Raw genomic sequence first — 24850 nt, 5'->3', positions numbered from 1 at the left:
AGTTAGGCATTGTAGAAAATTGATCAAGAAAGCCAAGGGACAGATATAAGGAAAAATCTATGGCCAGCCGAGTTAAGTCCAATAAGGAGTTTTTTAAATATATTAGGAACAACAAGAATCCCAACAATGGTATGGGCCCGTTATTAGATGGAAATGATAGAATCATCAATAATAATGCAGAAAAGGTAGAAGTGTTAAATAAATATTTCTGTTCTGTATCTGGGGACAAAACATGATATAGCCTCATTGGGGAATGGTAACACTCTCTCCATTCCACTAGTACCTCTGGAGGATGTTAAACAGCAGCTACTAAAGTTACACCCAACAGTTTTAAAAGAGCTGGGTGAGGAGCTCGCTGGACCATTAACACTGATTTTTAACAAGTCTTGGAGCACTGGGGACGTTTCAGAAGATTGGAAGAAAGCTAATGTTGTGCCAACTTTTCAAAAGGGCTAATGGGATGAAGTGGCTAAGTAGACACCTTTCAGCTTGACATCCAATATCTTCCCCAGGATTGAGCAGCTGATAGGGCAATCCAAAAAAGAATTGAAGGAGGATAATGTAGTTAATGCAAATCAGCATGGGTTTATGGATACTAGATCCGTCAAACTAACCTGATATATTTTTTTGATGAGATGACAAGTTTGGTTGACTAAGGTAATAGTGTTGATGTAACATACTTCGACTTGATACCATGTGGCATTTTCTTACAAAACCAGAACATAAAATTAACATAGCACACATTAAACAGATTAAAAATTGGCTGATAGGTCTCAAAATATAACTGTAAATGGGAACTCCTCATTGAACACGTCTGTGTTCAGTGGGGTCCCACAGGGATTGGTTCTTGGCCCTATGCTATTGAACATTTTTATTAAGGACCTGGAAGGATACTTAACATCATCACTGATAAAATTTGCAGATGACACAAAAAAGAAGAGAACAGGCCACTGATTCAGAGTGATCTAGGTCACTCGGTAAACTGGATGCAAGCAAATAATGTATGTTTTAATACAGCTAAATGTAAACATATACATCTGGGAAACAAAGAACATAGTCGATATGTACAGGATTGGGGACACTACTCTGGGAAGCAGTGACTCGAAAAAAGATTTTGCAGTTGAGATAGATAATCAGCTTAACATGAGCTCCCAGTGTGACACTGTGGGCAAAAGAAATAATGTGATCCTGGGATGCTTAGAATCTATGAACTCTAAATTTTGTAAAGCCAAAAGAAACTGATGGGTTAAACTGAGTCCTTATGAGACACCAAATGTAGTTTATTTCTAATTAGGTCTGACTCGGATTCCACTGTTTAATTCTGGTTTAGCCTATGATTCTTTGGATATATCATTCATCTTCATCACCAGACACAGGATGACAGAAGGTTAAATGAACTGTGACACCTGGAGACCTCAATGAAAATATGGACATTGGAGACTCATATGAGAACCTATCTGCCCCTCCCAAAACCATCTGTCACCTTCTCAAATTTCTGCTTAAGTAAGGCTCACAGTTCTAATATCCCATCTGTTTTAGACCAGAATTCCACTGACATGCAAGTGTTTAGAAGCTTCTACATTCTCTCAAGTCTCAAAGCACTGAAATTCACAATAAACATCAACAACACATTGTAAGTAAGATACACTATAAAGGAAAAAAGGAGTTAAAAATTGGGGAGGGGAAAGTAAACAATGGAAATAATAAACAATGATTCAAAAATACAACCTAAAAAGCCAAAGTGTTTCAATGAAAAAGCATGTAAATGCTATACCATTCCTACCAAAGATAATGGATTGACTTTGTCCCTGGATCTTAGAAAATCTCCTCTCATTGCTCGTTATTTCAGGTCAGATTTAAAAAAAAGTTAGATTTGCAAATGCAGTTATGATTAGGCAAATGGTGTAATTGTTTACAAAATATGACTAATAACCATGGTTGTGTTAATGCAATACAAGTAACTGCACAAATGTAAACTGCGACCATTTTGAAGGACCATTTGCCCTTTATTAGTAGTATTTTTGGGGCTTTTTTTAAAAATGCACCCAGTCGCATTATATCATTATTTTAAAAAAATAAAATATCATTTGGCTTTTGTCAATTCAATCATGACAAAAGCCCAGCACAAGATGAGTATGAGTGGTACCTAGTAAGACTAATGGACTGAGTTGGCAAAAAAAATATTTTGATTCAAATAATGGTAATTTTACATCACACGCTTTAAGATTTGGCATTATAGAATAAGTGTACCTGTATGAATCTAAAGGAACATGGAATTCCTCTTCAGGCTTAGATACTCCTATTGGCTCCAGCAGTCTAACATCTCTGACAAACTTGTAGATTGTAAATGGGACAGAGAAATGATTCTTGATCTATGATAAAAATGTATACGTCTCATTAAATATATCTCACAAATTTCAAAATGAAAATATGAACTATACATAATGTACAAAAATCAGTAGTTCTAATTAGGATGCTCCTTTGCAAACTGAAACTTATAAGGATTTGTCCTCAGAAAGTAACTAATGTGTACATAAACCAAAAAAAGCTATGTGAAACATCAAAATAACAACACCACAATCATGCTATTTTGCAGCTACTCATTAACAATATTATTTGCTTGGAAGAGAACACGGCAGCTTGCAGTACAAATTACATATTGAAAACATATAGCTTAGAGCTACAGGAGAGCCAGTTTAAGCCACAATTTAAAAACTACCATCTTTAAAGGGAATGTAGCCAAGGTATCACTTCTATCCATTATAGGTATTTAACATAAAACAGATTTTTATACCAGCATATGCATACAAGGTCTCCATTCAAAACCTATTACACATTTAAAATTACAATCTCAAACGTAAATTTAAAACAATACTACTTACATTTATTAAATAATTGCTTTTACTTTATATGTTTGTGTTTGCCTTTTGCTGAAGAATAATCTCAAAATGTATTAAGAAAAAAGGAAGCCGAAGTTACTCTCCAGAAGTAAACAAACTTTAAGCAGTGGCCTTGAGCTTATTTAACTTTATGCATTTTATTATAGATTTTACCTGCAGAGGAGACCGTATGGTAATAACTTTATTCCCTTCTGTTGCATCTATCTGTACCAGAACAGAGTCCGAGTGGTCGACAAGAGGAGTTCGTACGCTGTGCAATCGTCGGCCTGGTTTTGCTATGGGGATGTTTGCCACTTCTGTATAGCCTAGAGGCGCTGTTTTACAAAACACTGGTATGTGATTCTGCAAACTTACGAAACAAATCATTACCATTTTCAAGCAAGCATGCAATGCCAGCCCCTTAATACAATTACCCCATAGCCTCCAACGTAAGAAACCTCAGAGGTTGTGTTTCTGGCCCACAATAACTAGAAAATGGTTAACCAGAAGGGAAAATTAAAAGCAAGTTTTAAGTCAATAATGGCTGGGAAAACCAAGTATGATACCACCAGCCTCTACAATGGATCCTTGCTACATAATGGATATAGATCATGAGGCACTCTCAGCTATTTGTTAGGTGAATGAATTGAAGTCTTTCACACAGAAGCAACTCAAGATTCTGAATAAGGAGGAGATGGGGGAATGCCAGTATAGTAGGATCTACACTATCGTACTCCCTCCAAGGAAATGACCAGCACAACTTGCCATGTGGGAACTCCTGACTATTCCAAAGAGACTGAATCTAGCTATATAAAGTGAGTGGTGACAGGTGGATCTCCATTGGGGAGGTCAGCAGGCCAGCTGAGTTGCAGTCGCATCAACTCACAAGCTATCCTAGTTCTCCGAAGGAGTGGAAAGATGTTCTACCTGCCTGTGCTTCTTATTAACCTTTAGTTCTATTATTAGGGAAGTAAAGGAAAAGGGACTTGAATTTTTTCCACTCTTTTCCCAGCACCCAAGTCAGTGTTATGAGAAATTGACTATGGAGTGGCAACCCTGGCTCAAGGAAACATCCAGCAGGGGCAAGAGTAAAGACAATTGCCAGCTGGGGTAGCTAGCAGTTGTCTCCAGGTTGAACAAGGAAATTCAGTGGTTAAGTTTGACCACATGGTACTTGGTCCATGGACTACCCTAGTAACTCTCCCCTGAATCTCTTCACCAAGCACAATTGCTACCAACAGTTATCCATTGCACACTACCTATGCTCAAAGTGAACAGGCAGCTCTCTTGACGGTATAATGCAGACAGCTTTCCTCGATGCAGAGGTTCCAAAACTGAATATTCCAGTTCCAATTTCTGACCAATTTCTACATCATGAATATCTTCTTTTAAGGTTGAACCAACCACTCGAAGATTGATGGTAGGATGCACTTTGAGAGGGACACCCAGTGCATTTTTCACTGTAAAAGGAGCCCTATCTTTTAAAGAATAATCAAAAGTGGAGGCAGTCCCTTCAGAAAATGCCTGTAAGAAAGTACAACGATAAGATTTTTAAAGGATAGTGGTCATGATAGAATAAAACATCTTAACCAGTTAACATAAAAACATCCATACACAATACTGCCTTCTTTACAGAAGCAACAGTATATACTGTATATCACAAAGAATGTGCTTTTGGAATGACTGTATAAAAGCAATATTCAGTATTTTGAAGTAATCTGGTATTACATAAATTAATATAAGAGTCATTTTCACCACGCTAAAACGTAAATTCCACTAACATTATTATAACTTATATGATCATTGTTAATTTATGAATAAGAAGTCTAATATAATTACCACCTACATAGATAAACCCAATTTATATTTATTTAGTAAAGTATCAGTGAGCAATATCCATACAATAGAACATCTTCTGGGACATGAACAAGCATGTCCTACCTCCTCAAGAGTAAGAGGAAAATACAATAGAAGTTTAGCACACTGGTGGGCTGCAGAGGCTTGCCTCCATTAAATTTGAAAGGCCAACAGTCAGCAAGTATCTTTTTTCCCCAGTATGCCTATTGAAAGGCAACCCTATAATGAAGAGACCAGGGACCAGACTGATCATGCACCATGGGGAGGGGCTGCTTCTATTGTACCAATTCAGATTAAGTTTTAAGACTCCAACTCAATCATTTCCCTACCACATTTTCTCCCTTTTGAAGTCCTATGTCAGCACCTCCATTTTCATAGTCAAGGGAGCAGCTGGCTTCTTTCTGAACAAGTCAAACTCACTTTTTAATAGCTAGAAGGATCAACTGTATAGCAAAAGGAAGAATTCACCCCATCACGAAAGACAGAAAATGAGTGAGTGGACGCTCAACCTGACTGGCCGAGCAGAACACTACTAATAAGAATTCAGGACTGGCCACAAACAAAATTAATTCACGACAAGTCCCGTATTTATTAAAATTACCTTGGCTAAATTATTGAAAACAGCAAGACAACATTTGGATATTGTTATATTCATTGTATCCTTTGAAGAGATGTTAACTGCAGTTTGCGCTTCAGGAAGAACAACAAAATCATCCCCAGGTATCAAACTTTTATCTTGAATAGGGTTAGTCTTTATCTAAAGGAAAAAAACAGCATTAAACCTTCTCTTTGTCTAATTTTATAAGTATGAACACAAACTGTTTCTCCAAATTTACCGTAAGTAGCTTTATGCAGGTTTGCAATTTTCTCTTAAAACTATACTTCACAAATGTGTTGAGAAATTATTAGCAAATTCCTTTAATATGATCTTGTATGCATAATTTATTTCATACCCACCAACATTAAAAGTCAACATAGCACTGTTTTCTGCACTTTCATTCAGGAAAATAGTCAATGGCTTTTAGCTGTTAATATAAGCAAGGCTAAGAGTTTTTCCATTACCACCAATATTCAGGCTCTCGCATCTCGAGTGGTAATTGCATTCATTTCCAAGATGTCTAAATTAGTACTTAGCTCTTCCCTTCACCTTTGTCATATCATTATCAGCTGGGCCTCTCTCTTTTGAAGATGCCTCCTTAGGCTCCAGGGTCTTGTTAGCAGTACAAAGTGAAGTTGTTTTCTGCTGCCTTCCCTATGTCTCAGACTAGGGAAGAGTTCTCCTCCAGAGACCTCCTCACCTTTTTGTCCTAAAGTAGTTTTTAGTATCATCACTAAAAGTATTTTAGTATCATAACTGGGTGATACTGATTTTTTTTTATTACTTTGTCCTCCTTCAGTTTTTACTAGTTCTTTTAGCTTTGACTAGTTCTTTGTTATGCTCTTAATTTTTTTTTTTTAATTGAATACTCAGGGTCCCAAAATCCATCAGAAACTGGAAGAGGCTGTAAAAATTCTCTCTCATACTAAAACATCAGTTTTATTCACAATTTCCAAGTGCAAATCTTATTAAAAAATGGGATACAATCTGTCTATGGGGGACAAAGATTTATTGGAATCCAAAACCAGTACCAGGTGAGAGCTCTTTAAAGTACAGGGCTGTTACTTAAAAGTGCACTTAGGCTCACTGCAATATCCACAAAGGCAGCATTTTCTCCACCTAGGCCTAACAGCATCCCTAAGAAGTATGGATAATTACCAGGGGCGGCTCTATGTTTTTTGCCGCCCCAAGCACAGCAGTCAGGCGGCCTTCGGCGGCATTTCTGCGGGTGATCTGCTGGTCCCACGCCTTCGGCGTACCCGCCGCAGAATTGCCACCGAAGCCGCGGGACCGGCAGACCTCCCGCAGGCATGCCGCCGAAGGCTCCCTGACTGCCGCTCTCACGGCGACCAGCACGCCGCCTCCCGCGGCTTGCCGCCCCAGGCACGTGTTTGCTGCACTGGTGCCTGGAGCCGCCCCGATCATTACAATTCTCCCTCTATACAAGATGTTTTTAATCACTAGTTAGCAGTGACTATTATCTTGGAAAGTTCTCCTGAAAGCTTGTGTTGCCCCTCTTGTCAGTAAGAAGCATTTAGTATCATGTACAAGGAACAGGCTATTATATTTAGTTTGAGGGCAGCCTCCTTGAGAATTCCGCAAATATTCAGCATTTTTAACCCTGACAGGTCTGTCTACATGGCAATTAGACACCTACAGTTAGCCTGTGCTGGTTGACTCTGGCTTGCAGGGCTGTAGCTGTTGGCTGTCCCATTGCAGTCTAGACTTCCAGGCTCAAGCTGCAGCCTGAAGTCTGGGACCCTCCCACCTCACAGGACCCTAGAGCCTCAGCTCCAGCCCGAGCCAACAAGTCAACAGTGCAACTAAACAGCCCTGCAGCCCGAGTTAGCTAGCACAGGATAACTATGGGGTTTTAATTGCAGTGTACACATACCCTCAGTCAAAGAGGACAGTATCTGGAAGGTCATGGGTCAATATCTTAATGCATCAACATGTTAAAAAAAATTGTATATTGACAATGAATATTTAATATATTTTCTGTTATGTTTCCATACTTCAAGTTTTAAATTCCATGGTTTCCTTCCTCCATCAATTCGTTCAATAAGAGGCTCCCATACTGCATAAGTTTCATTGTAATAATGAACCTGAAAGAAAATTAAAATTGGGTTGGAAAGCAAAGCATATTGTTAGATCACTCCTTATAGTAGTTATAATATTACCATGTTATGAAAGCATATGCATTTCTTCCAACTCAAAATTTCATATAATGGTTCTTTCATTGGATTTAATATTAAGTATTATAAAAACACAGACCTTTTTAATGTGTTTAATGAATATCTTTTATTAAAAAACAGATATAACAGACTGCACACCAAGCTTAGTTTCCTTACCTTTCATAGCACTAGACTTCTTTCTCAATCTATCACTAAGAAATTGTAACTAGCTCTAAATCGGACTTCGCCTGGACATTCTGATAATTCAAGTTAGTCTATTAGTCAATGCCTAATTCATTAACGTAACCACTGTCCTCTCCCACAGCACCCGTAGGCAGCATCTGGAGACCCAGAAGTCTCAACAGTGTGAGCAGTTCCGGACTCTGTGAGCTGTTTAGTGGGGTTGGGAATTGACCACAGGGTGGGGATGTGTGAGGAAAGGGAATAGAGCATTAGGTAATAGACAGACCCCTGCCAGCACATTCACAATCCTGAACTACAGGGATATCTAGTGTACAGCTAATTAACATGTGTCCACTAACAAGTTAATGGATTTTCTCACCTTTCCCAGCTGCAGGGACCCATTCCTGCCACTTGGACAGCACCAGAGAAGATGGAATAACCCTTTGGGGTCTTGGTGACCTCATAACCCCATGTGGGACTCAACACCCTCCCCCCGTGATAATTCATCAGAAGGAGTTGTGGCGATAGAGAATATTTTAAGCTAGCCAACCATGAGACAGATGCAGTAGCTGTTGATAGTCTGTAGCTACAAGTATACTACAAGCAAGGGGTGTGATTCCCAGCTGGCATAGACATACTCACACTAGCCCTCATTGAGCTAGCCTGATAAAAACAGAAATATAGCCGCAGTAGCACAGGCAGCATCAGCAAGGGCGAACTGCCCACAGTATGTACACATCGGGTTCAGGCAGGTTGGTACTCAGGCTGGCTAGCCTGTGCTGCTGCTGCCATGGCTACACTACTAGTTTCAACGCACTAGTTCGATGAGAGCTAGCTCACAGTGTAGACATAGCTTGTATGGAGAAAAGGAAGTACATGAAGCATGATCACGCACACCCAAGATCACCTTTTCCATAGAGATTAAGGATGGGGTTCATCACCAAGATCCCAAAGGATATGCAAAAATGTTGAAGTAGAGAGGCAGACAATTGTTATTTGATAGGGATTTTTAAAATAATTGTTTACATTTTTGGAATCAAGCTACGCACACACTGATAGACTATGAAACCACATTACATTATAATGATTTCTCCTGTCTGCTGCCCCTCCTTCTCTCCCTGTTATCAGTTCTTACACTGATTGCATTGTCTCTAATGCAACTAACTTCTTGGGAGTATTAACTATGACTACGTATGCATTTTTACAGCACTAATACAATGCTAGCCCAATAGTTATTGAGGACTTTAAGCACTATTACATATAAAATCAAACAACAATTGTCTTTTAGCATTTCAAAACATTTTTCTGCCTGTAACAATTTTAATTTGGAAGCATGAATTGACCTCACTTACCTCCAGTGTCAAGTCAGCAGTGGCACCCAACAGGGAAGACCAGTTTTTAAGTGTTCCTGAAAATGCTGATTCTATTAATAATAAAGGAACAGTACGATGTCCCAGACCACATTCCAAGGTGATTTGAACTGATTTCACACCTACGTCAAAACTCTCATTTTTCAGAGCATGCTCACTGTCCGTGAAAGTTTCAGTTGCTTCTGTGGCTACATCAACACCAAGGAACCAAGCATTGCACTGGTTAATGGGTTTCACATCCCACAAGTTTCCAGAATCACTTGTTGTCCCTTTGGAATCCTCTTCCTTGGCCTTTGGTTTTATGGCAGCCATTATAGTCATCACAGTATTCAAAATGATTGGTGAAATCTTGAAGAATAAAGTGTCTCATTTGTAGCTTACGTTTTAGTTTTTTTTTTTTTTTTTTAACATGTAAGCCAGATGGAAAACAATTGGACATTGAAGATATACCCCAAAAGTGTGGTACCTGTTATAGGTTATCCACCATCACATAGATAAGGCATGTATCTGATTACACTAACAAGTAACAACTTAAATTCAGAGCACAAAAATGGCCATCATGCATAAGTGTCTCATCTATATTTCCTAAAATCCTCACTGGTTTTCCACACACATTCTCAGAGTTGTAATAATATTCTTGATGCTCTAACTCACAAAGTCCTAACCTTCTTACTGTTCTGCACAGCAAGCATATATTTTAACAATATTCTGATATATTCAGTGAACACCACCTCTGCTAAAATACTACCAATTTTCTTGTTTAAGCATCAATATTTATGTTATACACAAAATATTTATTTAAAAAGCTAAACCTGTTATTTGGTACGGGTACATACTCTACAGAACTTCAACCCAAAGTTAATTCTAGAGGCAAGCCACCAACATTTTTACTGTAAAGACTTGCTACGAGTGGTGAAATCTGATTTACTGTAATACACCATATGTGCCAGTTTCCCTGATATGATTGGAACACACATTATATAAAAATGGAGCATTAGCAGTAATGTCAAGTGAAGATTCTTATTGTAGCTATCCTTAAATTACTGATTAAGCCATTAAGTGAAAGGTATTTTACAACTGTTATTAGTGCTTCATTCTAAGAATTATCAAATTATACCATTTGCAGAGAAGCAATTGTGCATCAATTTCAAGCAACTATCAACTTACGTTACAGATGTAGGTCTTGCACTCAGTAATAGGGGAAAATATGTTTTAAAAATAGGAAAAACCAATTGTGAAACCAAAAAGATTTGCTGGAGACTCAGGAAAAAGGGTACTATCTGATTTTTTTTTAAACGGACCAGATTTCAAACTACCTGAGTATATATTAATACTAATTAATAATTCAGTACACTGTGTTTTAAAACATCTCTGAACTATCCGTGCTTGTTCATAGTGGTATTACCAAAATGTTTTGACATCCACACCAAAATTAAACATAGAATTTTGATGGTCTAAATTGGAAACTTTGGACAGCAATAAAAATAAAAAAATAAAAACATGTTAAAATTTTAGTCTGAGAAGCATAATTGCTTTTTCTAAGTCAATTTTTAACAATATTACTAACCTTTATAATAAGTTGTTCTATTGTCACTGCCATACTTTGTACTCCTGAAACATGTGTCATATTTTCCACAACCAAAGAACAAGGCTGTAACACCTGAAGGGAGTATTTGAATTTATGGTTATGAAATAAATTAATTCCAAGTTTCCACCTTTTAAAAATGTTTTCCCCCCACATCTTTCTAATTAAATGGCCAAAGGGACTTAACACTTGGCAAAAAGCACGGAGCTATGCAGCTGTTTCAGGGGAATACAGCTGGCATGGAGGCAGGAGCTCCAGTAGTTGTGCACCAAATACTCTCCTGTGAGCAAGACGACTGAAGGGCAGGGAGTGGACAGAGCTGACCAGATTCCTGAGGTGAGTAAGCTACTTCCTGAAAAGAGGTTAAACAAGTTACTCCCCACACTCTCAGCAAAAGAGGAGGAGGAGCCCAGTGGACTTCCACAGTGCTACTTCTGGAGTAATGCTGTTACCAGTTACCCATACTAGTCAAGGCTAACCCTACAGACTCAAATCTAACCCATAATATGAAGTCAACAGTTTTCTATTAACTATTCTTAACTCATCATTAGTAAGTTAACTTTAGTTTCCTATCTACAATATGTTCTTGCTATCATCAATTTCTGCTTTATGCTCAAGCCTTAGCTCACAAGCTTTTGCTAAAACAGATTTTTAAATAAAAAACCACTATAATCAGTGTCTTCTGAGGGATAGCTCAGTGGTTTGAGCATTGGCCTGCTAAACCCAGGGTTGTGAGGTCAATCCTTGAGGGGGCCACTTAGGGACCTGGGGCAAAAATCAGTACTTGGTCTTGCTAGTGAAGGCAGGGGGCTGGACTTGATGACCTCTCAAGGTCCCTTCCAGTTCTAGGAGATAGGATATCTCCATTAATTTATTTCTCTAGGAAGAAAACTTTCACTGAATGTGCTTATGCTCCATAGTTTTACAAATTTTCTGTAATATTTCTATTTGAGATCTGGGATTTGAAGTTGAACTTTCCCTTTTCCTTGGGGGATGGGGAAGGAAGGGCAGAAGCAATTGGAGAGGTGGCTTATGGAGCTCAGACATGTTGGCCTGTGAGCAAATAGAATGAAACAGAGCTGGGGAAATGGGGGTTAACAGTATATTTGTACAAATCAGAAAGAACACGCCACCCATACCAACTTAATGTTTTAATTATATGTGGCCTCTCTCCACATGCAATATTGACACCAGCAGAAGTGCTGAAGCTGCAGCTTCTTTGATTTAAGATGAAGGGAATATCACAGCATTCTCTAGGTGATCCCATCACTTTTGGAACTAGCTCCCTTCCCTTTGACCAAAATAGCCCAAATCAGTTCTCTCTTCAAGGCACAATACAATTGCTCTGCCTCGCGCCCGCGCCCCCACATCTCTTCATGTTACCCTGGAACTGAGCTGGACTTTTTATTTTATTTTATTTTTTTGGTGGGGGGGGAGGCGCGACTGATTAAAGGCTATATGAACCAACAGTTCTGCGTCTAGTTTCCTTGCATGTGAAGCATGCGGATAGTTTTCTTACAGTGGTGATATTCTTGTCCTGCTTTTCTCTGAGGAAAGCACAGGCCAGCACTTTTACATCCTTCACTTGAGCTGTCATCCTTTGTACAAGCTTATCAGATGATAAAGAGAAATCACACTGGAATGAAGCTTTTAAGGCAGGAGCATCAGCCTTGGTCAAATTGGCAACAAATACAATTTCTGGATCCAGGATCACTGCTTTTACTGTCATGTTTGGCCGTAAGGAACCCTCTGGACAAAAAGAAAAAAGTACTGAGAGACATACTTATATTACATCTTAAATTACATCATTAGAAATGATATCCAACAATTACTTTATGGTGGATTAAGAAGGGTTGTGATTTTATACAGTAGAAAAAAAATCTAAAGAAACCTGTTCCTAGTTTCTGATCCGAAGCAGGACTTCATGAAGGTTTTCCTCAAATTATGACACGTTATGCTGTGACTTGGTTTCATCACAGCCATTTACTAGAACCCTGTGTGTCCTATAAACAATACATTGCATAATCCGCCAGTAGCCAGAAAAAGGAGCTGTACATGAAAAGGCTTGTTGAAAACAGTGGGAGCCAGGGTATACTACAGATGTAAAGTGATCACTTAGGAAAAAAAAAAAAAAAAAAAAAATCCCCTCCCCCCCCCCCCAAAAATCCCCCACCCACAACTGAATAAAAAGCTACTATAAACATCTACTTGTAGTTCCTAATATTAAAAATTACTCAACCTCCTATTTCCAAGTCTTTATGAGTATATTTCTCAGAAAGAGGTCTCTTTACAGAACACAAAGTTCTCCAACATGTTCCCCTACAAGAGGTTATACTGAAGTTAGAGAGTTCCATATGTTGCAGCTGGAGAAGCCAAAGGCATATGGGAAACAGATGCCTTGTGATACCATACGTAAAAGGAAAGCAAATAATTGCTTTAGATGAAAAGCTTCAACACTGAATTTTTGCAGGATCAGTCAAGATACAGCCTGAATTCCTGACCCCTGCTCTATGAACAGAAAGAAATTATTCATCATATTAGACCACAGCTGTTCTGAAAAACAAATTGCTTCTTTTTCTTATTTAATCATATTGCAGTGTTGGAGCCTTAGAAATCTACCAGGCAGGGGAAGATACGTAGGTTTTGGATTTTTAACTAAAAATCTCCCCAAAATTTCAAACTAGGGAACTCAGTGTTGTTCTCAAGTCTTCTTTAGCCAAGGAGGAATTTTACACTCCAAAAGCATATATGTAAGATCAAATGCTCTTTGTAACCTGCATTTTAAGTGTGCTGTTTCTCTCTTCACTTTCTTGCTTTCTTAAAAGCAGAGAACTATGCTTAGACTAATGGTCCATATAGCAGTATGATAATTTAAGTGTGCTTCCTTTGAATATTTAAGTGCTTTTTCAGTGCCTACAGATATACAGCAACTGCTGGGTGAATAAAATAGTTATGCAAGTTATTTTTACAAAATTTACTGTAACAGGGAAAAATACTTCTAGTGTCACTGTAGAAATTGATCCCAGCCTATTAAGATCTCTGGAGAACATACCTTAGGTGTTGTACGACAGCAAGAGTTAGATAAGATTACTGTTCGGTTCAGTATGATCTCTGGCACCTTAACTGACCATATTTATCTTCATTTTGGGGACTTAACACTGCCCTTTGATATACTGTTCCACACAACTTCAAAAAATATCAGCAAGTTATGTGATTCTGGATGTTTCCTTTCCCCCAGAGACTCCTTAAAAAGCCAGATACATTTTTACAAACCTTTTTCATGTTTGGGCTTTCCAGGGGCATGCTTTAACTGAACCTGAGTAGACCTTTCAGTTGAAGCTGTTGGCATGGATTTAATAAAGAAGTCTGCCACTGTTAGCAGGAACTCCACACTGGCGCACACATATAGTTTATCAAGGATAGCAACTACTTTAATCCCATTTGTATCTTGCTTGTAGTTTATATCAATCATATAATTATCTGTCTTGCCGCATTTCTTGTCAATCATTCTGAAAAACAATAAATGTAAAAAGCATTATTTTAATGAACTTTTATAGCATTAGAAGAATTTGGATAGAGAAGGGGAGTGGTAATGGAATGCATTCTTTCTCCTCAAAGTCACTTATTTCAATATATCCCAGCTCAAAAGTAATGAATTCCTTTTGTGTTCAATAAGCAAAGAAACTAGGGACAATTATGAATTCTGTTTTACAGTCATACAAATGTAGTCTAGCGTATTTTATTATAACATTTCAAAAACCTGATATAGTGTGACAGGGAATGTGAATCAAGTTTGTAAGTACACAAAACAACCTAGCTCTAAACGGAGTTCAACTTGAGCCAGCAATTCCAAGCTTTATGAAGTTCCAGAGATCCAGGCCTCCTATTTACTTCTCTTTCCGTGTCTGGCAGCTCTATTTTGACAGTTGTCCATACTATTATTCCATGGCTCAGCAAATATATACAACAGACAAAGTATACCGAATGTTGATTTATAAAATTTGAGTAAAGCTGCCAAGATTCCTCCCAGAAGTAATTTACAAGGGATAACACTTTCACTGCAGCTCTTCATTTGCGACGCGTTCAACTAACCTCGCTGTTACTTTCTGAATCCCTTCTCTGAGATCATCCAGGGTACACGTCTTGAGTTTAATATTAACATCCATTGAACCATCTGAAAACATCTTCCCTGATGATGCCATGAGATGTAGTCTGAGTTCACCAAGGCGTAAACTGTCACTATGCAGTGAAAGTAGGGACTGCTACAAAAACAGTGGGAAACAATTATGGGGAATGGAAGATTAAACATAAGTGTATTTCTGCTTATGTTAGAGATTGAATGTACTTTATGATTTGGTTACGAGAGAAGTAAGTTATACTTAATTTAGATGAGATTAGAGCATGGATGAGAGCAACCAAGGCTGAGGTGCTGAACTGCATCATCTGAGTCAGATGAATTACAGAGACAGTTTTGTGTCATCAGCCGACTGAAAATAAGCCTCTTGACTAAATTCCTTAGCTGCGTACATGTGCACACATATGTGCGCACACACACTATCAGGTGTGACTGAAAGACATCCTACAGAAGATCTCTTTGCCAAGAAAAGCAGTTGCCCACAACTACTGAGGGGAGAAAATAAACCAACTTAACGGCAGCCTCATTCAGTACTGTAGTCCCTAGATGGATTAACACCATCTCATGATTAACAATATCAAAGGTGATCTATAGCCACTACCAGGAGAGATAACTGACCAATAGAACCAAAGTTGTCTTTGTCACAAAGCCAGTCTATATCCCACCTGACAAAGTATAGAAAGCCAGGTGTATATCATTCTTGTAGGATAAATATTTGCTTCATATACTATGGGCGTTTTTTAGTATTTTCTTAAACTACTTTAAAAAGTATGAACAATAAAGACTTTGACAGCAATTCATCTGATCCTCCTGAAGCCTATACTATTAATTTCTCATCTGTTGTATTTGTCCTATGGCAAATGGTCAAGAACGCAACTGAGGCATCTCCAAACTGCACTAAGCATACATGGGAAGGATGACAGCAAAGAAGAAAAAAATAACCTGGTGTGATCTATCATGCTCAATTAACTGAAGCTTGTAAGCAACAAAAACTGGTATTTTGGCTGTACTTACGGCTACCACGACAAACCGTGTCAAATTCAGGCTTGCCAAGGCCCTGATTATTACGGTACCATTCCGAGCCCACTAAACATTTAATAGTTAAGTTGATCCCAATATCAAACAACTTTTCTTAGCACCTTTTATCAAACTACATTTATGATTCAAGAATTGTGGTAATAATTATGTGCATCATTGTTGCCTTTAGGATATTTTATTGGTACTAGATCACTGCTGGGAACAAACAGAATTGGAAATTAAGCATAAATGAGAGTAGGTCTTTTTGTTTTGTTTTTTAAACTGTTTTTTTCTGGCAATTCTAATTCTGCTATTTCTGTTTCAGAAGCTTCTGGTTTTGGTACTACTACAAGCTTTCAGAAATCAAATGATGCATTATGGTTTCTTTCATTTAAAAATGAGTGAGGAAAAGTCTACTTTAATCCATGAAAGAGTAAACTATACTTTTGGAATGATTCATTGTATATAACTGATTTTATGCTAGTAGTTTATTAAGTTCAATTCCACACAAACAGTGATGGAGGGGGAGGAGAAATTTATATTCTATCTGAAAATTTGGGATATTACACAGTCAATTTGAAGAAGCTCAGATATCAAGCGAGTGAAGAATGGAATTCATTCTGCATAATTAACAAGAGTGTGATTCAGGTACATCATATAGCTACAACATATGTGATTTTTGTCACATCAGTCACACCAAATGTTAATTTCACTAGCCAGAGTATGGGTTTAGCCAAGGGAGAGGACAAAAATCTCAGCTGGGAGCAACTGCCCCCCTCTACTTTACTTTCTCTCCCTCCCCACATCCAGGAGGCTGCTTCTTCTCTCACACCCCTTCTCCACCTCATGCTCAGGGTGGGGGGAGGGGTCGTATGTTGCATCTTGGGCCTGGGCTCCTGGGCCTGTCCAACACATTACTTCTGGCATCAAGTGGTGGGGATGGAACTGGGCAATTGGCTCCTGCCTGGTGGGCAGGGCCGGCTCTGGCTTTTTTGTCGCCCCAGGCAAAAAAGCCTCCCGCCGCCCCCCCCACCCCCCGGCGGGGAGCGCAGTGGGGGGGGCACCGAGCCCGGCCGCGGCCCCGCTCTCCCCGACCGGCCGGAGCGCCGGGAGAAGGGCGGAGAGCCCGGCTGGGGCCCCGCTCTCCCCGACCGGCCGGAGCGCCGGGGGAGGGCGGCCCCGCTCTTCCCTGCCGGACGGAGCGCCAGGGGGAGGGCGGCGAGCCCGGTCGCAGCCCCGCTCTCCCCAGGTGAGCGCCGCCCCCCTCCAGGTGCCGCCCCAAGCACATGCTTGGAGGGCTGGTGCCTGGAGCCGGCCCTGCTGGTGGGGTAGAGTGCGTGTGCATGTGTGTCTTGTCACTGTGGAAAGGTAGTTGCTGGATCTCTAGTGATGATGCTGGGAGCTAAAGCTAATAGCCAGTTTTGGGGTCTGAAAGGGATTTATCCTTATATAACCAAATTAGCAAACTGCTCTGGGTTTTTTCACCTTTCACCCAGCCAGAATCTAGATGTTCTGGTTTTGAGGGTTTAAATCACAACTGTCCCAATGTTGGCTGGTTCCAGTGAAATCGGTGGGTTAGAAAGAGTCAGACAGAGGTTTCTGTAACTCAGTGGCCTGTTTAGGCATTGGTCCTGGGCACAATGTGCATGGTGAGTGGGCACGCATCGATGTCTCTCACAGCTTGTGGTTCATCTCAGCCTCTCTCCCTGACTTCTACTGTAAAGAAGGGGGGCAGGTTAGGACTTTGGATTCCAGTCAGAGTTCTTGGGCATGCCTGAGGGTGCAAAAGGAGGGTGGCTCCACAGTTACCCTCGTATTTACAGTCCAACCACGCTATTGGTGTTCTTTGACATCTGCATCAGCACAACCTTGCAGGTTAGTTTGGGGCCGTCAATCCAGTTAGATTATAGTTTTAAATTAAGTTGGGGCCTCTGCATTTAACCATATTATGCTGTCTGTCCATCTGTCAGCGTTTACAAATCCAAAACAACACAATAATTACAAGGTCATAACCTGAAACAAACATTTTTTCATTATGCCTAGTGTTTAAGACAGACATACATGCAGAAGTTTTTGTTTAATTTTAAATAAACATTCCCATGTGTCAGTTGTTGCCAATGGCATCCCCAGGGGCCACTAAGAGCCGATTTAGCATTTGCCTTATAGCCACCTACAAACACTTCACAGTTTCCAAGCTTAGCCTCACTTGTGCATCTCATTTGTCTCAACACTTCACAATTTTTTTAATGAATTGCCCTTTTTAGCTCAATAATGCAGTTTCCATTTTACATAATAAAGCCTTATGCCCAGTGTGAACTGGAATGATGTTTCAAATATGCACATATGTAATTTTTCATGTGAACTGGTTTACCATATTCCTAGTAGTATTTATTAAAATGGAAAAGTATGTAACAATTTTACCCAAGTGGATCAAAGAATGTAAATCTTAAGTTCTACTGCAGCAAAGGTGTCATACAAAGTTAACAAGAATAGAGAATGTTTTTATTCTCCTACCATGAATTTTACTGACAAAAAAATTGACATTTTTTCCCGCAGCTTTTAGAAGATTTCACCACATACCTGATTACGGTCATTGCTGTAAAGAACTATTGAAAGTGATTCAAAGTTGAAGTCAAATTTAAGAGTTGAATAATATTCCACAGGAGGCTGTGATGCAGAAATATCTGTTTGCCCTGAAGTGAGACCAGGATCTGCAAATTGAAAGAAAATTTCATACACTCACAACAACTTAATTTTGCTTTTAAAAACTAAGAAGTCTATTAGAATATGTCCCAAAAAGCTTAATAGTATCTTTCAAATTCAGAAGGTTAAAACTGAATTAGTCTCAACAAAAAGACCTCCTGATACAATTCAAGGACTGTGTTAAGATCATGCCTGATAAACAAGACAGTGTGAGACTGAAAAATCAATGAACCAAAATATGTTCATCAGAAACTAGGCCTAATTGGTAGACAAAATGAGAGGCTGGGCTATTCCACCCATCATTCCTTTCTGGGGTCCTTTAAAAAAAAAAAAAAAAAAAAAGTGATTTTGGGGAAGATACTGCCTACTGGATCTGGTTTAACCATTGTGGTTGCCACTCTCACCATCTTCTGGGACCCTGAGCCTTTGTCATCCCAATATGAAAGATGTCCAGACCAGATGAGGCCAAAGACCCATATGACATTGCCACCTCGACTGGCTCCAGCTAAATCCCATACATCTAGTGGGATTAGATAATTTGTCTCTCTGCCTGCCACGTGTCCTTTTCCTGACCCACTTTATTTCTTCTCTTTCCTATCCTCGGGGCCGGCTCCAGGCACCAGCTTACCAAGCACGTGCTTGGGGCGGCCACTTCGGAGAGGGGCGGCGTGTCCAGCTATTCGGCGGCAATTCAGCGGACGGTCCCTCACTCCCGCTCGGAGCGAAGGACCTCCCGCTGAACTGCCGCCGCAGATCACGACTTTTTTTTTTTTTTTTTTTGAGTTTGGCTGCTTGGGGCGGCCAAAACCCTGGAGCCGGCCCTGCCTATCCTACTCCTTTTTCCCCACTGCGTAATTATAAGCTGGCCAAGACTGTATATTTTGCAACACTGCTGTTACCCTGTGACCAGGAAGAGGCAATTAAAAGCAATGCTCTAAACAGCCTGATGCTGGTACACTTTTTCCAGTTCTGGACGTGGTAGATAAGACCATGAGCTGTGCCTGTGTTTCTCCAACAGCAATTCTCTCTGCAAGTGAAAGTCAACACCAGAGCCAGAAGCTGCATTTCCTATCTTTGCTCTTGTTTTCTCTTCCCTGTTGTGCATGTCTGTCTTGTTTTGTCTTCTAAGAAATGGGATAAGATTTTAACAGCAACACTAGCACCAACCCATCTCTATCAACTTCTTCTCTTTTCTCCAAAAGAACAGCTATTACCGTCTTGACTGTCAAAGGAGGAGGTTTTTCCTTCTAAAAACTCTCTCCAACGAAAGGGAGCAGCAGATGGTGCTAAAATGAAATCCTTATTTAATACTTTAGATTTCAAATGTTTTAACTAATTTTTCTTCTTTTCTGTATCCATAATAAAAGGTTAAAAGAATTTTTAAAGGTGTGTTTGCAATGGTACTGAGCAAGCTGAGATCTCTGTATACCAAGCTCTAAACCTTGTTTAAGGCTCTTCAATGTGGACAGTGACAGGATCTTGTTAACACCTTTGACTCTTTGGGCCCATATATTCCAGCTAAATACAACAGCACGCGCATTTAAGTATGTCTTTGAATCTATTTGGTTTTATCATTTAGGGTCTGCGTGGGTTGTCACTTTACCTCAAGAAACTACATCTATGGAAGGAATTTATTATGTTGACCTGACAAATGAAACTTGTTTTACAAAAGCAATAAGTATAAATATCTTAATAAATATTCTTCAGTTTTTATTCAGCTTCATAGTAGTATCACTACTCTTCCCTTAGCTACAGATTTTGTTGTATTCTGTAACTTCTCCATAATCCATTAAGCTGTAAATTCAATAAGCCAAAAGCAAATATCAATATTTAAGTTCTAATGAATAACTAAGCAAAAGAAAGAAAAAATACCCAGCATTTAACTGCAATGCCAGACAAGCTCCATGTATGCAAAGGTCAGCAGGTAGAACAATTCATTAGTTTACCGATGTTATACTTGCAAAGTACATGCAATTATTAACTAAAAACAGCTCATCTTTTTCTGAACTCGAGCCAAATTTTGGATTAAAGTTGTACCTTCACGGAGATAAGAATCACTTTGACCTTTTTCCTTTTTTGTTTTTTGAGCTTCTTGAAGGGTCTGTTCTGTAGCACTTGACTGAGAAGAAGCGTCTCCAAGGTTATCCAGCAAAATTTTCATGAGGACAGTTAGGTCATCTTCACTGAGAGCAATCTGTAAATTGTAAAACACATAACTATTTCCAGTGAAGATACTCATCAACACATATTGAGAACTTGCCTCTTTATTAGTAGTACCATCACCACATCACCCAACCTAGACACTTCAGTCCAATTCATTCCATGTTAGTGAAGGTCTTTTCTTTCCAGCAATTCCTACCAACATTCTAATTAAGGGATGTTTCCTCTGTGAACAAGGTTGTAATTTGATTGAAAAACAACAATTTTGGCTGAAGAAGTCTAAAAATTCTAAGATGAAGAATATTTTTCCTTTTTCCAAGATACCATTTGCTTCTTTTCGATTTAAACAAAAAGAACGTAGTCCATCACTTTCAAACGCTTGCTGGCCCCACATAGCTTAATAATTATTTAATAAAAGAGTGAGTTAATTCCATATGGAACAGAATTGCTTTGCCAATGAAAAGAAAAGCAGGCAACATTAAGTCTGGGAAGTGTTAAATTAGGACGCAACTCTTTTTATGACCAAGTAAATAAGTAATTCAACATTAAGGAATCCTAATGCAAAATAGAATGTTATGAATATATAATTATTAATACTATTTACAAGAAACAGCAATACACCTTTACAGGACAATTCTTAAAGTCTCTAGAAATGTATGCTGTTAATCCATTTAGGTCTTACAACATTTAAGTAACTACATTGGGCCTCCTTTTGTGCCATGTACCCCACCTTGTGCCATGCCACTGATGGATTCTGGCCATAGGACAGACCTCTCCAATCCCAGAAGGATCATGCTAGTACAAGAAGACTCCTGTGGTAGCCCTGGCCAAAAAGGCCTGATATATCAATTCCCTCCTCCTTACTGGTACAGGGGTTAGGGCAACCCCTACTCTGATTCCTGGCTAAAATTTGGGACTCTTGAGGCCATTAAAGTGGGACTCTTGCTACACTGTGAAAATGATGGGAGAAGAAAGTGAGAGGATAAAGCTGAGGTCTGATGATTTCTATTTACAATAAAAACTGATAAAGACTTAACATTCACTCAAATAACTGTGCAATACAGGGCAGTCAAACTAAGTTGAGTTTCAGAGCCTGCAACTTAGCTTCTGGATTCTAGCAAAGCAGTTTTCTTTCTTTCTATGATAAAGCAGCCAGGTTTGGTCTGCTTGTGTTAAGTTGCTGCTTAATAAAGGGAAACTCATGCGGATGGATACTGCTGGCTATTAATCCACAAGACTATGGTATTTGAGCTCTGCCAGGATCAGTTGATCCTAAATATAGACTTCATTTTATTTTGTTTATTGTATCATGCACCCAAATCACTAAGTATTGGTCATCTGACTACAATGAAGCCATACAACACCTGGCACTACAACCACATCAGATCACTGTCAGGCTGGAATTGTACATGACTGAGAGACAGCCAAGGAACACCCTGGTACCAAATAAACCAGTATTTTGTAAGCATCAAGAACCTAAAGTGCAGGGGCGGCTCTATGTATTTTGCCGCCCCAAGCACGGCAGTCAGGCGGCTTTCGGCGGCGCACCTGCGGGAGGTCCGGCTGGTAACGCGGATTCGGCGGCATGCCTGCGGGAGGTCCGCTGGTCCCGCAGATTCGGTGTACCCGCCGCCGAAGCCGCGGGACCGGCGGACCTCTCGCAGGCATGCCGCCGAAGGCTCCCTGACTGCCGCCCCCACAGCGACCGGCAGGCCGCCCCCCGTGGCTTGCTGCCCCAGGCACGCGCTTGGTGCGCTCGTGCCTGGAGCCACCCCTGCTAAAGTTTACAAGATCTGCCTAATCATTACAGAAATCTATTACTACTTAAAATGCAACAATTAGTTTGCCGTGGCGTTACCTGCATAGGTTTTAGGTCTCCTTTGATCCCAATTGCTGGAATATCGTGATACCAAGCTGCTGCTAAATTTCTCTGGACTGACAAAACCAGATTTACTGGCTGTAAAATTTCAACATCTGGTTGAGAAGTGGTGGGTATAATACTCCTGAAAACACACAGAAAAAGATTAAAAGTAACATCTATTGAATCTCTGATGACATACAGTTCCATCCCCTACTTCTCCATGAGTAGCTGGGAAATTAGAAGAGAATGGAGCAGGTGAAAACCTAGATTTCTGTACAGAAACCATGCTCAAAAACAAGAGCTTGGACCTTTGCCCTTCAGCCTTTTCATTGGACTACAGCGATAAAGAGCATTCAAATCTCAACTCAGAATCATATCTTAATCATAGAATATCAGAGTTGGAAGGGACTTCAGGAGGTCATCTAGTCCAACCCCCTGCTCAAACCAAGAGCAATCCCCAGACAGATTTTTGCCCCAGATCCCTAAATGGCCCCCTCAAGGATTGAACTCACAACCCTGGGTTTAGCATGCCAATGCTCAAACCACATGTTTTAGTTTATGCATTCATGAGAAAAGAATATAGTGGTTGCCACTAGCAAGTAAAGATTTCCACAGATATCACACAATCTCTGCAGTTGTGCACTTCTTTTCTATGTAAAGTATAGGTTAGTGTAGTATCACAGGTACCACTATGCAATAATTGTAGGCAAACATTAGCTTGTCAGCAAAAACTACTGTGGCAAGGCCAACAATCGTATGTTCCTGGCCAGTATATGGAATACATTCATCTCTAGTACTCTACATAACAAGAGTGTTCTCCCAGAAATAATGTATTAATTTATTTCTACTTATTTTACATTTATGATGCACAAAATAAAAGTATATATAAAATTCTACAGAAGATATGAGCCTGTGTGTGAATGTTTATCTGTATTCTGGTAGTGAAAGGTAGTGCCTTGATGGTAAGTTTACAAATTAACCACAAGGCCCTTTGTACTGTTCATGTGTGAATTCCAAAGAACCCAAGACAAGTATTTAAAAAAAACAAACAACAACCAGTTTTGTCATTCCAGGAAACCTAGGAATCTTACTCCTATCCTCTAAAAACATTGTGTTAAATAGAACAGAAACTAAAAAAAAATATATTTTTTTTTTAAAAAGCAGATTTAACAATTAACATATTGAGCCTCTTCAATCAACCACTTTGCTTTCCCATTGCACAACTTCCCCCTCTCCCATTACATCCGTACAACCTGTTTAGGTATTACATTTTTTGAGGCACAGGCTTTATCTTCTTACTCTATGCAGAGCACTGTTGCCACTTTAACTGTTTTCCAACACCAATTATAAACATTCAGTATCAAGGGAAACACAGTAGTTTATACCTTGATAGCTTCAAATGAGTTAGTTGCACATCCATGTTGTCAATGACTGGAGGAACTGAAGATTTATCTGTGAAGTCCAATTTAAATTCATTCTGAACTCTGATCAAACCAAGATCTGCTACCAGAGCATTATGGGAGACTGAAGACTCAGGGATGACTACAACCGGAGCTTTTAAGTTGATATCCATTGAAAGGCGGAAGCTCTTCTTAGCAAAATCTTTCATGCTGGAAGCAGCCATTTCTGCAGCCTGGACTGTAGCTGCACTCAGGGCTTCCTCTGCTACTTGGAAATTGTTCAGGAAGTTCTGTTGGAAAACAGCATTATCTCGCGTAGCACAAAAATAAGTACTTTACATAAGGGTTCCCAAACCGTGGGCTGCGACACAGTTCCGGGTGGTCCGCCGGCGCAGTTATGGGTGGAGCTGGGGGCAGCATGGGAGGGCGCTGCAACGCAGACAGCAGTGGCGGCTGGCGAAGTGGCAGAGGGCAAAGTGGAGCCGCTGGGCAGAAGATGAGAAGAGGCCAGCCCTGAGAGGCAGCAGCTGGAGGGTTCACAGCCATTCCCACTATGAGCGCCGCCACATCCTGCCACCCATGGGTGTCAAGGCCTCTGGAGTATTGGCCCTGCGCCCCTCCCAGGGATTGGGGCTCAGCGGAGCTGCTGTTTCTCCCTGGACAACGCCATGATTGGAATCATTATAGGTAATGGCCAGGCCTGACCCAAGCACCTGCCTCTGCCCTGCACTGCCAGCCCCTGAGCCCTTCCCTCATTCCTAGGCAGAGGGTGCCTGTGAAGCATGCCAGGATACTGGGTGGGTGACTGGGGCAGAGCTGCCAGGTGACAAGCTCAAGGTACTCAATAGGCTGCTGAAGCAGAGGTTGTCAGTGGGGGCTGGCTGTGGCACCTGCCTAATCCATTTGCGCTCTCACTGGCCCTGGTCCC

General features: G+C 40.1%; 1 protein-coding gene across 1 annotated transcript in view; it reads right to left on the bottom strand.

The window, feature by feature from the left end:
• VPS13C (vacuolar protein sorting 13 homolog C) overlaps nt 1–24850 on the bottom strand; it is a 191515-nt gene that overhangs the window by 62949 nt on the left and 103716 nt on the right. Inside the window, exons 46-59 of the mRNA XM_065412581.1 lie at nt 23908–24212; nt 22520–22664; nt 20539–20695; nt 18379–18509; nt 14739–14908; nt 13920–14155; nt 12166–12395; nt 10629–10721; nt 9044–9409; nt 7350–7439; nt 5338–5493; nt 4139–4403; nt 3054–3214; nt 2251–2372 (exon numbers count right to left, since the gene is read on the bottom strand). Coding sequence (XP_065268653.1) covers nt 2251–2372; nt 3054–3214; nt 4139–4403; nt 5338–5493; nt 7350–7439; nt 9044–9409; nt 10629–10721; nt 12166–12395; nt 13920–14155; nt 14739–14908; nt 18379–18509; nt 20539–20695; nt 22520–22664; nt 23908–24212 — 2627 coding nt within the window. The remainder of the gene's footprint in view (nt 1–2250; nt 2373–3053; nt 3215–4138; nt 4404–5337; nt 5494–7349; nt 7440–9043; nt 9410–10628; nt 10722–12165; nt 12396–13919; nt 14156–14738; nt 14909–18378; nt 18510–20538; nt 20696–22519; nt 22665–23907; nt 24213–24850) is intronic.

This window comes from Emys orbicularis, chromosome 10 (assembly GCF_028017835.1).
Source record: "Emys orbicularis isolate rEmyOrb1 chromosome 10, rEmyOrb1.hap1, whole genome shotgun sequence".
Lineage (NCBI taxonomy): Eukaryota > Metazoa > Chordata > Testudines > Emydidae > Emys > Emys orbicularis.
Note: the sequence above shows the minus strand (reverse complement) of the source record. Positions and strands in the feature narration are given on the sequence as shown.